The 14829-nt window shown below is 37.9% G+C and overlaps 1 protein-coding gene across 4 annotated transcripts in view; it reads left to right on the top strand.

The window, feature by feature from the left end:
- Malt1 (MALT1 paracaspase) overlaps positions 1 to 14829 on the top strand; it is a 51289-nt gene that overhangs the window by 3925 nt on the left and 32535 nt on the right. For 2 of the 4 annotated variants that reach the window (XM_052201422.1, XM_052201423.1), the window contains exons 2-7: positions 3199 to 3365; positions 6421 to 6542; positions 10594 to 10753; positions 11441 to 11619; positions 11979 to 12075; positions 12643 to 12675. In XM_052201422.1, coding sequence (XP_052057382.1) covers positions 3199 to 3365; positions 6421 to 6542; positions 10594 to 10753; positions 11441 to 11619; positions 11979 to 12075; positions 12643 to 12675 — 758 coding nt within the window. The remainder of the gene's footprint in view (positions 1 to 3198; positions 3366 to 6420; positions 6543 to 10593; positions 10754 to 11440; positions 11620 to 11978; positions 12076 to 12642; positions 12676 to 14829) is intronic. The other 2 variants (XM_052201425.1, XM_052201424.1) reach the window with 1 other exon arrangement.

Below are 14829 nucleotides of genomic sequence, written 5' to 3'. Positions count from 1 at the left end.
CTCTTAGTGTGCCAACATATGTTAATTGGTGGTGAGTGGAACAGCTAAACTACAAGGATTGGCAGAACTTGCAGAAAGCTTTAAAGTATCTAAATCCTCTAAGCAGAGTGCTGGAAAGTGGAGCTGTGAAACATGAACCAAGGGGAAACCATCTGTTGCTGCTCGTCTGCAGTGTAGAAGATGTTCTTTAGCTGCACAGGTCCTACCCTCAAGCAGATGATGTTTAAAATGGAAACATATTAAAAAGATGAATGAAATTGTCCCACATTATCTGCCTCATCAGTCTGAATTTTGAAGTGTGCAGGAACTCATGCTTTTATTTCCAAGTGCTTTTCGACCTAATGTCCTAATACTATCCTTCATTCAGGGTTTTAAATACAGTCAGGCTGGTTACAATGAGAAATATCTGTTTTTCCCAGGTGGCTATTGCCATCTCCTCAAGTGATTAATAGCATCTTAAATGTAATGTGACCTAAACTTGATAGGTACTCTCCTATAAACTTCTTTCCCCTTAATGTTCTATATCTAAGTCACTACTACATCTCTCCAGCTGTTCAGACCAGAAAATCCAGTTATCCCTGAGTTTACTTGTATACACATCATTTTTTTCAGTAATTTCTAATTGCTCTATGTCTAATATATATTTAGAATATGGCATCCACTGCCATACAAGGTTAAGGTTAAGCCTTTATATCTCACCCAATTTCTTCTAATAGTTTCTTGATTTCTCTCTCCTTTACTTCGCATTCCAACCTGTCCTAAACAGGTAACAATGCTTCTTTCCAAATATTAATAAACAGGTTAGGACTGTAGCTCAGTTGATAGAATGTTTGCCTGGTGTGCGTGGGGTCCATCCCCAGCACCACATAGACCACATACGGTAGCAAATGCCTGTATTTGGCATTTGGAAGGTAGAGGCAGGAGAATTAGAAGTTAAAGGTCCTCTCCATAGAGTCTATGAGACAAGCCAAGGACACATAAACCCTGCCTCAAAGAAAAGGTGTGTGAGGTGTGAGAAGTACAGCCAGCCTACCATTCCAGCCCTGGGGAGACTGAGGCACAACATTTTAAGCCTGAAACCACCCCGGATCTAGAACAGTAAAGTAAAAACCTTAAGGTAGGCTTGCTCCTCTACTTAAAACCCTCCAATTGCTTTTCTGTCTAAAGTGAAAAGAACAAGTTCTCTGGAGCTACAGTTACAGGCAGTTGTGAGCTATGTAATCTGGGTGCTAGGAACTGAACTCAGATCCCTAGAGGAGCGCTGAGTTCTCTTTACCACTTTACCACTGAGCCATTTCTATAGCATCTAAAAATAATTTTTAAAAGCAAAGTTCACCTGTTTTAGTGATAAAGAAATTCTTTAAATTCCATATTCAAGTTTATACAAACCACATCAAAGGACACTCTTATAAGAACATAACTTAAAAAGGAAAAATAAAAGTTGGGTGTGTATACACATCACTTTAGCCCAAAGCCAGTGAGTGTCCATGTGGAAAATCAGTAAAAACAAAGTGGTACAAAATCCTACTCTTATCTTTATACCTTGTTTTGGAACAAAAGTATTTAATTTGATCTTTGCTCCTTGTTAGGAAGGAAAACTCTGGCTATTAAGCTTTTTCTCTGTATGAATTGAGACATCCCTTGATTATATCTGATGAAATGGCATTATTAATTTCATGTATCAGTCAGTATCTGGTAAACTTCTGAATCCTAAAACGTGTGTTTTGTATACTACACTCATGTATTTATGAATCTCATATTCTTTTGAAAACTTAGTAACTTATTTCTAATGTATGGTTTTTGACAAGGGCCTTTTTTCAGTTGCTGACTTTATAACTTTGATTATCCTGTTAGTGTCTTTTTGAGATATTAGCGTCTATGTTCTTAATACTTCTCACACTGTTCATATCTGTTCATGCTATCATGGCCTCGTGAGATGGGGGCTTATTTGCAGATAGCAGCAGCATCTCATCTACTAATTAGAGCCTTCATTGTGGGTCATATTCTGCTTTGTCTTTAAAGAAAAAGTTAAGGGAATTGTAATTCTGTTACCTGGACATATATCATACTTAAGATTCATCTGGAAGTATATCAGAAATACTCTCTAAAATAATCAAGGGAGGTTAAATCCAATAGTGATTATCTATAGCTTTTCAAACCTTTTTGTGCCTGATTGTGACAGCAACTGTTAACTGTAGAGTCTGTGATAGACAAATAAAAATGCTTTCTTTGTTTAAAAAAAAATGTTTGTGCAATGATGGTGCACACCTTTAATCCCAGCACTTAGGAGGCAGAGGCAGGTGGATCTCTGTGAGCTCCAGGCCAGCTTGGTCTACAGAGTAAGTTCTAGGATAGTCAAGGCTACACAAAAAAACACTATCACAAAAAATAACAACGACAAAACTAGAGGAGGAGAGAAGAAGGGAAGGGAGAGTGGGGGATGGGGAGGGAAGGGAGAAGAGGGGAACCTGGGGGGGGGGGGGGGCGGGGCCTGGGGTGGTGACTTGGCACTCAGCATTTGGGAGTCAGAGACAGTTCTCTGAATTCAAGGTCAGCCTGGTCTATATTTCAAGTTCCAGGCCAGCTAGAGCTACATAGTAAGGCCCTGTCTCTAACTAAATCATAAGAAGGAAGGAAAGAGTAAAGCAAATTTCTGGCTTTCCAGTAAAGCAAATTTTCCTCACTTTCAACTGAAGGATGAAAGGTTGATCTGTATCGAGACTAAATTTTTTTCACATCCTTCAGACTTAATAATTATAGTCACTAAAGAGGGAAGAGACTGGAGAAGGGAAAGGAATGCTGGAGGAGGAAGGAAGGAGGGAGGAAGGGCCCTAGCTTTCTTCATATAATGAGTTTCCTCCCACCCAAGGGCTTTTCTGTACAGTGCCTACAATGAATGGTCCAGCTATATATTAGACATATTTTTTTGCTTTTATTTTTTATTTTTATTAGATATATTCTTTATTTACATTTCAAATGATTTCCCCTTTCCTGGTTCCCCCCTTCCCGAAAGTCCCATAAGCCCTCTCCCCTCCCCCTGTTCCCTAATCAACCCCCTCCCGCTTCCCTGTCCTGGTATTTCTCTACACTGCTGCACTGAGCCTTTCCAGGACCAGGGGCCTCTCCTTCCTTCTTCTTGGGCATCATTTGATATGTGAATTGTGATATTAGACATATTAATTAAATCTGTTGTTTCAGTTGCCTGGACCTGGAACAGTGTTCTCTTAAAGTATTGGAGCCAGAGGGAAGCCCGAGTTTGTGTTTACTGAAACTAATGGGTGAAAAAGGATGCACAGTCACAGAACTGAGCGACTTCCTACAGGCTTTGGAACACACTGAGGTTCTGCAGCTCCTCAGCCCCCCAGGTAGGTTCTTCCGCCTTTCAGGACTAGTCTTCAGAGATTCATGGAGTCAGATTTAGAGGAGAGCACCTTTTTTTTGACCAGGTAAATTGTGTTCAGTACTTGTGGGAAAATATAAATGCATAGAAGAGCCTCATTCCCCTTCCCCCCATGTTGAGACATCAAAAATGTTGGATTGTAATTCAAGAAGCAAGCTATATAAACCATTTTTAAGCAATTATATAAAAAAATTGAGTGTAGCCCACATATTTGATCTTAGAGAATTACGCCATAATATTGTAGTCCAGAAGACACCTATATTCTAGGAAGATGTATGCTAAAGTATCTAGATGTTCTATAACATACACTGAAATAGTATAGCCCAAAACACAGTATAGATTTTTATGTCTGTGTATATAAGGATGAGGTAAAGTGAGGTCAGATGCTCACTATTTTTTATCATTGTAATACTTTTGGAATGTTAGCTGTATGAATTTTTCTTACTACACCTGTATTGAATGAGACTTTTCATGTAGAGTCATGTGAAGAATAGGGAACAAGGAGCTAGAAAGACAACAGCTCATCAGTTAAGAGCACCTGCTGTTCTTCCAGGGGATCCAATGTCTTCTTCCTACCTCTGACATCTCCTACACTCACCTACTTATACACAGAAACACAAACACACAAATGAAAATAAAATGCAAACTTTAAAAGAAAAAGAAGGAAACAGGCTGGAGAAATGGATACTTAAAAATTAGAAAACAGTCCGTTCTCCATGCAGCTGCACAGATGCAGGTAGAATTGATCAGCTATAGTAACATCAAGAGAGGAAGGGCATGTCATCAAAGCTGCTTGATTAGGCCAGGTACAGATACAGTAGTCCATGTCTGAATTCCCAGGAAGATCAGGAGTTCAAGGCCAGCCTAGACTACATAGTGAGATCCTGTTTCAAATAAACAGACATTGCCTGGTGGCAGCAGCAGTGCAAGCGTCCTTTCCAGGATTCCATTTGGTCATATGTCCCATTAGGAGCAAAGAATCCAGTCAAGCCTAGAAGGCTGAAAACTATGGACTTGATGGTCTCTATTTTACATAATGTTGGTGTACTAATGTTTATTTAACCAAATTGATTATGGTTTTAAATTATTGATGTTATTATTATGTCTATGTGTATGCACCTGCATGAGTGTATATTCACTACATGTATGCAGGTGCTCTTAGAGGCCAGAGGGCATAGGAACCTGAGAACTGGAGTTATAGGTAGTTTTGAATTACCCAATGGTGAGTTCTGTATTTCACAGAGGATGTATGTATTACTCAACATTAAACAGTCTTAACCACTGAGCCATCTCTCCAGCCCTGTGATATTTGTTTAATATGAGAAATTAGGGGCATAAGATATAGTAGTAAGTGGTCAATTACACCTATGAGAAACCCAAACTCAAATTGATGTCTTGAAGGTAATATATTGTTTCTACCTGAAACACCCAGAAGTAGATAAGGTTTCCTAAGAAGTAGAGAAGAGCTGTAAGTTTAATGTTTGTCTTTCTTGATACTGACTTCCTTCCAAGACTAACACTCACCTAGCCTAGGATGTCTGCTGGATGTTTAGTCTCATTTATTATTGTCCCAGAATCCTAAGCAAAAAGCAGGTTTATTCTCGTTAACTAGTTTTGTTCACCTCCTTGTCCCTAATACTGTCACTGTAGCCAAACACATGGAATGTGCTGATATGCTTGGCTTGAAGCTAAGAATGGAGTTCTTAGCTGAGTCAGCTTTCCAGGAACCGCATGGATCACCAAACAAAAATAGACTGGTTAGATAAGAAAAAGAGCCAACAGACCCTGGAGCTGTAACCAGACTTGATCACAGACCCAAAGGGTCCTAGATGATGAGGGCGGAAACATGGATCCCAGCCATTCTCTGCTTTGCCACATACCTTTACATACCTTATTTGGAGTGCACTGTATTGAGTGTTCTATTTCCTCAGCTAAGCCTGTTGGCTAGGAACAGTGAACTGCTAATGCGCATGACCCACGTGCAGTTGTTGCCCGTCTCTAAACAATGAATGTCCTAAAGTATAAGGACTGACTCCACCAGCCTAATGCACTACACCATCTACTCAGTGCTCATGCTTGGTGGATGGGGCATCCTCTGCCTCACAGAGTTACAGGAGTCACCTGGAATGGCAGCTCCTGCTTGTAATCCCAGCAGTCAAGGAAGCTGAAGTAAGAGGGTTGCCATGAGTTAGCAGCTTCTCTGACGAGGGTTGAACAGTGTTCTGATCCATGAGTATAGCAATATGTCGTTAGAGGTCATTTTATTGCTATGTTCTTTTTGCAGAATAATAGTATTCCTCCTTGGCCCATGACCTATCTAGTCTCAGGTTCTTAGTCACTCGCAATGTCAACAATGGGTTACACCTCATGAAGTAGGCCTTAAATCTAATCAAAAGTGCTTGGTTACTTCCATGACATTTGTGCTGCTCTTGCACCATTATTGCAGACAGGTCACTGTTGAAGGTTACATGGCTTGTCGCTGGGAGATGTTGATAACTGCCTTTTTCAATTGGTAGTGTGTAGATACCGTGAACACGAGTCAGAGTGAAGCTTCTAGTTAGACACCAACTCAGTTTCTCAGGTCTCAGGTCGCTAGTTCATGTGCGCTACGTAGGCTCTAACATAGTTGAAATGCTGCATATGAATGTTTATGACCAAGTATTTGTGTGTGTTGGCATTGAGAACTGTAATATGATGTCTCCCTGGCAGGTGTCTTAAAAGGTGCAGCCTGATCTTAGCATGTTAGAGTGTAGGGGGAAAAGTATTCTCAAAATCGGAGAAACGTGGCAAAGAATTTTTCTTCCCAACCATAGAGAAGTAGAGTATATCAAAGTCTTTTGCAGTTAAGGTTTTTTTTTCTTGTTTTATAAAATTTTCAGCTGAAGATACATACTGACAGAGAAGAAATAAATTATTTATGATAAAAATGAATATGAAAACTGTTCGTAAAATATTTGTTTTCTGCATATAAGCAAGAGAAACTCTCTTTTGTAGCTTTACTTTTTTTTTTCTTTTTTTAGGATTAAAGATCACCGTAAACCCAGAATCCAAAGCAGTTTTGGCTGGACAGTTTGTAAAACTGTGCTGCCGGGCAACTGGACATCCTTTTGTACAATATCAATGGTTCAAAATGAATAAAGAGGTAATTTTTAAATGTCTTTTAATTCTACTTAGGTTGGTTAGTTAGCTGGTTGGTTGGTTGGCTGGCTGGCTGGATGGATGGATGGTTGGTTGGCTGGCTGGCTGGTCATTTTTTGTGAGTTTAGAGCTAGGAAGAATATAAGCAACATGATAACAGGATATGAAGAACCAGCAGAGTTTTTAAACAAGGAATTTTTCTTTCTCTGAGACAGTTTCTAAACCACTGCCTAGATTTAAAAAAAAGGATTTATGTTTGGGAGGAGGGGTTGTTTGTTTGTTTTTACATATAAACTTGTTGCTTGAAGAAGGCAGAGAACAACAAGACAACCAGGTTATTTATTGCCTGGGCTGCTGAAAAATACCTGTTGTGTGGTCTCAGTGAATTAATGAAAGTGAATCTTCAGCGTGTGTTTTGAGGATATGGTTAGCCAGACTGATAAATCAGATGAAGAGCATGAAGAAGCAAAAAAGAAAAATTAAGGAGGACTCCCTGCTTTTCTACGTGAGTGTTTTGGCCATGTCTACTCTGTAAGTTTTTTGTTCGTTTGAGAAGACTGGCGAGGTCTGTTTCTAGGAGGAAAACCCAGAGTGTAACTTCAGACCATGCTTGTTATACATGCAAGTGAATCACACTTTCAGTTTTGATATCTAGAGAGACAACAATGAGAGTGTATAGTAAAAGAAATTAAAAGATGGAGCAGTCACAAGAGTTAGAAGAATAAAAAGCAAAGTATTTCAAGAAGAAAGGGGTGACCAACTTCTTTTGTTGTTGTTTTTTGTTTTTTGTTTTTTATTCAATATATTCTTTATTTACATTTCAAATGATATCCCCTTTCCTGGATCCCCCCTCCCCAAAAGTCCCATAAGCCCTCTTCCCTCCCCGTCCCCCAGTCACCCCCTTCCCATTTCCCTGTCCTGGTATTCCCCTACATGGCTGCACTGAGCCTTTCCAGGACCAGGGGCCTTTCCTTCCTTCTTCTTGGGCATCATTTGATATGTGAATTGTGTCTTGGGTATTCCAAGCATCTGAGCTAATATCTGCTTATCAGTGAGTGCATACCATGTTTTTGTGATTGGGTCGCCTCACTCAGGATGACATTCTCCAATTCCACCCTCTTGCCTAAGAATTTCATGAATTTGTTGTTTTTAATAGCTGAGTAGTATTCTGTAGTATAAATATATCACATTTTCTGTATCTGTTTCTCCATTGAGGGATATCTGGGTTCTTTCCAGCTTCTGGCTATTATAAACAGGGCTGCTATGAACATAGTGGAGCCTGTGTCCTTATTACATGCTGGTGAATCCTCTGGGTATATGCCCAGGAGTGGTATAGCCAGGTCCTCTGGTAGTATCATACCCACTTTTCTGAGGAACCGACAGACTGATTTCCAGAGTGGTTATACCAGCTTACAACCCCACCAGCAGTGGAGGAGTGTTCCTCTTTCTCCACATCCTTGCCAGCACCTGTTTTCTCCTGAGTTTTTGATCTTAGCCATTCTGACTGGTGTGAGGTGAAATCTCAGGGTTGTTTTGATTTGTATTTCCCTGATGACTAAGGAAAGAAGTGAAAGATCTGTATGACAGGAACTTCAAGTCTATGAAGAAAGAAATCAAAGAAGACCTCAGAAGATGGAAAAATATTTCATTCTGTTGGATTGACAGGATTAATATAGTAAAAATGGCCATCTTGCCAAAAGCAATATGCAGATTCAATGCAATCCCCATCAAAATCCTATCTCAATTCTTCATAGAGTTAGAGCAATTCTCAAATTCATCTGGAATAACAAAAAACCCAGGATAGCTAAAACTATTCTCAAGAGTAAAAGAACTTCTGGGGGAATCAGTATCCTGGACCTCAAACAGTACTACAGAGCAATAGTATTAAAAACTGCATGGTATTGGTACAGTGACAAGCAGGTGGATCAATGGAATAGGATTGAAGACCCAGAAGTGAACCCACACACCTATGATCACTTGATCTTCGACAAAGGAGCTGAAAACATCCAGTGGAAAAAAGATAGCCTTTTCAACAAATAGTGCTGGTTCAACTGGAGATCAGCATGCAGAAGAACTCTTCTTGTACTAAGCTCAAGTTCAAGTGGATCAAGGACCTCCACATAAGACCAACTTCTTCAGTGCTGCTAAGAAGGGGGCACAGACAAAAGTGTTTGTTGGCTCATTTGTGAGAGAAGGGATTTAGAATATGTTTTTGAAAATGATTTGGTAAAGGAAAGAAACATGCTTAAACCAAGAAAAAATGCAGGAACAATTTCAGAGAAAATGGGTTATTGAGAAGGAAAAACTTTCCCCCTTAGATTCTGAGCTTGGGCCCTGCAAATAGGTAAAATGGATTAGTAGGGGCTACAGAAGTGACTCAGCAGTTAAGAGCACTTCCTGAGCACCTGTGTATGGTTTTTATCAGTAACATGGCAGATACTTTTGGCCTCTGCAAGTGCTGCATGCATATGGTGATCATATACACATACAGGCAAGCACATATATAATGATATAAATAAAATATATCTTAAAATTAAAAAAGATGGGAGCCAGGCATGGTGGTACATACCTTTAATCCCAACTCTCAAGAAACAGAGGCAGGTGGATCTCTGAGTTCAACGCCACTCTGGTCTACTTTTAATAGTGAATTATGGGATAGCCAGGGCCATGTAGAAAGACCCTGTCTTCAAAAAGAAAAGAAAAGAGGAAAGAAAGAAAGAGAGAGAGGAGGAGAGAAAGAAAGAGAGAGAGAGGAGGAGGAGAGAAAGAAAGAAAGAAAGAAGAAAGAAAGAAAGAAAGAAAGAAAGAAAGAAAGAAAGAAAGAAAGAAAGAAAGAAAGAAAGAAAGAAAGAAAGAGGAAAGAAAGAAAAGAAAGAAAAAAATGGGGCTGCAAATCATCAGGAACAAGCTCTTGCTGACAAGCCTGATGATCTAAGCTTCATCCCTTAGACTCACATGATCAAAAAAGAGAACTGATCAGCTGATCCCCAAAGGTTGTTCTCTGACCATCACACATACATCATGGTACATGTGCATGTGTGCGTCCTAACACACATAAATACAATAAATAAATAAGCACAAAAAAATTTAAACTATTCATATGCATGGCAGTTTGCTAAATTAAGTTAGAGGGTTATATATCTAACTTACGAGAAAGCAAGTGTGTTTCTTCATAAAAGATGAGATTCTGGGCAGATCACACACGCCTCTAATGTTGGTACTCGGGCAACAGAGAGGCAGAGTTCAAGGCTCGCTGGGGCTGTACTGTAAGACCCTGTCTCAAAGAAACAAAACAATATGCTCAAATAAGCAAAGGTGTTCTGGGAGAGCCAGGGGAGACTTGGGAAGTCTCGCAGTGTTTGCTCATTGTGAAAGTCTTTCTTCTTTATGAAGATAAAACAGAGAGTTTACGATAGATTTACTCTACTCTGAGAGCAGTGTGAAGAGAGCACAAACTAACCATTACTCAAGTTCTGACCAAGAGGAAAGAAACCTGACTATGGCCATTCCTTCCTGTCATGTCTCTGCTCTCCAGGAAGCCAAACACTGCAGAGAAGCTGGGAATCATTTCTTCTTAAGTATTTTGTAGATGAGAAACTGAAGTGCCAAGATAAAATAGTTCATCCGTGTAGTCATAGTTGACTTGGCCAGAAAGGAAAATAATAGCTAGTTTGTTTTCTTCATTCTATTGTAGTGGGTTTTTGTTTTTTGGTTTTGTTTTGATTTGGGTTTTTTGTATGCTACTTATAAAAGTTGCAGTTGTATAAATAAGTGTACTATTTTAATGACTAAACAGATGGATTCCTACTAGTGAGGTCCTCAAAATCTGGGGAACAGTTAACCTCTCTGATGGATGGATTTGTTAACGACTGGATTTGCTTCAGTCCTCAAAATCTTACTTTTTATTTTGTAACTAGCAAACATTTTAGAATTTGAAGAAAATAGAAACATACTTTTCAAAGGTCTGCAGTCAAATTATAGATTTTACACAGTACATATTGTAAGGTGGATTTTGATGAATTCTTCACACATGGCCTCTTACTGATCTTTTGCAGATCCCATATGGAAATTCATCAGAACTTATTTTTAACACCGTGCATGTAAAAGATGCAGGCTTTTACGTCTGCCGGGTTAACAACAGTTCCACCTTTGAATTTAGCCAGTGGTCACAGCTGGATGTGTGTGATGTGGCAGAAGTGACAGACAGCTTCCAGGGTGAGTGATGAGTGAAGCCCGCGTTTGTGTGTTTAAATGTGTATTTAAAAAGACGCCAGAGAGTAAATGTCATACACAGTCATTAAGAGATGACTCCACATGGTTTGATGGTCATTCTCTACCATCTGTGTCTGTTCCTTAAGATGACCTGGGCCCTCTCATTCCTGTGTCTAATGCTCAGCTTGAACCTGCTGATACTTGAGGCCCAGTTCATTTAAGTGTGACATCTCTAATTCAAGCTTAGTTCTCCCCTTACTTTGATATTCTTGAGCATGTCCACCTGTTATCTCAGTATTTCTAAACTGTTTGTGTTCACCACAATATTCTTTTTCTCTTTAGAATATCTCTTGCCAGACAGTAGTGGTGCATGCCTTTAATCCCAGCACTTGGGAGGCAGAGGCAGGCGGATTTCTGAGTTCGAGTCTAGCCTAGTCTACAGAGTGAGTTCCAGGACAGCCAGGGCTACACAGAGAAACCCTGTCTCGAAAACAAACAAGCAAACAAACAAACAAAAAAGGACATCTCTTAACATTTGTGGGAGTTATGGGAGTTTCATGAAAAATCACTTTAAGTATGGTTTTAAAGATTGTAAAAACTAAAGGATAGACTTAGACATATCTGTTTAAATTACAGGGAATTTGTGGTTTTAAGTTCAACTCAGAGATTTTATTTTTCTTTTAATTTAAGGAAGTATGGATGGCATCTCAGATTCCAAATTGCAAATCTGTGTGGAACCAAGGTCCCAAAGGCTGATGCCAGGCAGCGCGCTGTCGCTACAGTGTGTTGCTATTGGAAGTCCTATGCCTCACTACCAGTGGTTCAAAGATGAATCACCATTAACACATGAGACAAAAAAGCATTACACGGTAGGCAATTCATTTTGGGGGGGATCAATTAATAAACGGTACAATACAGATGTAAAAGAACTGCTTAAATTCATAAAGTTCTCTGTTTCAGTATTAATTAGTTCTTGTATTTGCAACAGGACAGGATTTCATCCAAGGCTTCAATATAAAATGTCAAATATTACTGTACCAAACTTACTGTTAGAATAATTTTTATCATTTGCTTACTATATTTAGCTTAACGAACGATGGTAACCTAAAAATGTATAATTTTTTGGAAATGCTGTATTTGAGAATTTTTTTAAATACAATGACTTTTACCTTAAGCAATTTTTAACTTAATGTTGAAGAGAAAACTATATGTTCTGATATTGATGCAGGTTCCATTTGTGGATCTAGAACATGAAGGAACCTACTGGTGTCATGTATACAATGACCGAGACAGTCAAGATAGTAAGAAGGTAGAAATCATCATAGGTAAGCCCTAGTGGAGTTCTGAAGCATAAGGTATAAGCTTTATACACTGGAGTGTGTGAGCAAAAAAAAAAAAACCCCTACTGCTTTTTGCCCCATGCTATTTAATAATCACATATAAGGAATTATATTGTTTTATATAGGAATTTTAGAGAATTCATACTAAATTAATTCTCTAAGTTGTGTGCAAAGACCAAAACAAAATAACTGAAAATGATTTTAGTTATTTTTAGTATTATAAATTATTATAAATATTTGTATCAAAACATTTTTGTAGTTCTGAATTAGAAAAAGATTGATTTGGTGAAAAAGATTATCAGTAAAACACAAAAAGTCAGAGACAAGTAAATGAAAATAATTATCAGTATTCCCTATTGTGAATTATGTGATTTTAGAGTTTGTTCTGTTACATTGAATACATTTACAATGACTTTGTCAAGAGTAGGAAATACTGATGCATGTGTTGCTTAGACAACATGATTCTGTGGTGTTTGCCTCTGTTTACTTAATGACTACGCTTTCTAAGATTGTGAGTTACAATATGTTCAAATTTGTTTTCTCTAACATAAGGAAGAACAGATGAGGCAGTGGAGTGCACTGAAGGTAGTGTAATCCTTGGTTCCAGACCAAGTCTCCTGCATGCCGGTTACTCTGGGGAGAGGAGCTCACTATGTGCAGTGATAGAAAAAATACTAGCTCTAATAAGCCGTTCATATTGAAGGACACCAGGTCTTACTTCTGAAAGTTCTGTACATTTTCACTATTAAGCAGACACTTCTAAAGTAATCTTCAGCTGATTTGCTGTTCTATAAATGACACAGAGCTTCTCTATAAGTTATTTGAAATATTGGATATTTGCAATTCTTAATGTTAATTTTATTATAATAAAATATTTAAAATATTAAATAAGTATTTGTTTACATTATTTTCTTTCTTAAGATGCCTTTTAAAGGCAAACATAATTTCTATAAAAATTACAGGATGGATATATTATTTGATACATTTTATCAATTAAATATTCTGAAAATAATATAAGGATTTTCAAAACCACAGTGTTTTAGCTTGGTAACATGCCATTTTCACCATGGAAAGAGAACTGAAAATCCATTTTAGCATAAACGTCCAACTTAACTAACAAAACATTTACTTAAATTGTAATAAGTAAATATTAAAACAGACATTTGAAATGTAATTAAAGAAAAAAAACCTTAGACTCCCTCCCTCTCATGTACTGTCACATTGATTTGAAAAATTAGGGTTGTGGGTAGCAAAGTATTTTTTCAATTGCTGCTTCCTTGAACTGTTACATAGTCTTTCTTAGGTTCTACTTGGGTAAAGTAAGATGAGTAATGTTAAATCATACATTTCCTGATTTTCCTATCATTCATCTCTATGTATGTAGCATGCAAACTACTAATAATTACTGTTTTGATTCTAGTCCTAGTTTGAACCAGAATTCTCTCATGCGAAGTTCTAATCCCACATTTGTCAATCTTACCAAAGGAAGCTGTGTATAGAAATCCTAACCAAACTCCTTTTCTCTCTTATATTTTTTACCTAATTGCATGTGTGTTTGTTTGTTTAAACTTTCTAACTTAAGAGACCTCCAAGAATAAATAAAGAGCACCGCTGTTTGGCTTCAGAGTGAGCATGTGATTGTTACCCTGCCCTGCTATTTCTGTAGTTGTACAATTCACTATGCAGTTGGTTTTGGTTTTTTGTTTTTTGTTGTTGTTGTTTTGTTTTGTTTTGTTTTGTTTTGTTTTTCCATGATTAAAAACAATCAAACAAACTGGCCTGTGATGGCACGTGCCTTTAATCTCAGCACTTGAAAGGCAGAGGCAGACAGATCTCTGAGTTCTGGGATAGCTAGGGCTACCACTCTGTCTCAAAAAACAAAGCAAACAAACAAAGCATAGTCAAACAACAATTTTCAAATAACTATTTGGAATATAGAGATGACAATGTAACGATAGAGTTGCTCTAAAATTTTCAAATGGAAAACATCTCTTTTTTTCTCATGAAGCCTACAAAACTAGACATTTATATAGTTGATGGGTTGATAAATATTGTATCCTTTATTGTATCTTATTTTAATGTCCCCTATTTAATTTTGTTTATCTCATTAGAATATTATTAGGACAAGGGGTATATTTAATAACATGAGGCTCAGCTGTAATTTAGGGTAGTGAGACTATGCAAATTTTAAATAAAGAGCACCCAAGATGGAAAACAGAATATGACAAAAATATCTAACTGTATTACAGATGTCTGAAATATTCTTACTGAAAAGAGATGGAGTAAGGTGCTGACCTACCTATCTAGAAACTAATCTGTAAGATAAAAAACATTAAAAATTGTGCATAGTCTGTGCACTGGTTGATACCACTCTTAAGCTGATCTTATGTGGTATGAAATTACCAGTCTTGGGCAGCCTTGGTGGTGTGACTGAAATCTAGCACATGAAAACTAAGGTGGGAAGATAGTGGGCTTAAGGGCAGCCTGGGCTACCTACCGAGACCTCATCTAAAGCAAACAAACCAAAGAATATATTTTCCATATAATGGTTTATTAACCCTGTATCACTTGTAATTTATTTCATATTTATTTTTAGTCTTTATAAAATGTAATAAGTAGCACATTGATAATGACTGCTGTTTCATGGGCTTGTGCTCAGATTATTTATCTATTCTGTATGAAAAGTGTATGAAGGATGCAAGTAAATTCTGAAACTTCTGCCTCCCCCAAAAGCACACC

Source organism: Apodemus sylvaticus, chromosome 13 (assembly GCF_947179515.1).
Source record: "Apodemus sylvaticus chromosome 13, mApoSyl1.1, whole genome shotgun sequence".
Taxonomy (NCBI): Eukaryota; Metazoa; Chordata; class Mammalia; order Rodentia; family Muridae; genus Apodemus; species Apodemus sylvaticus.
Note: the sequence above shows the minus strand (reverse complement) of the source record. Positions and strands in the feature narration are given on the sequence as shown.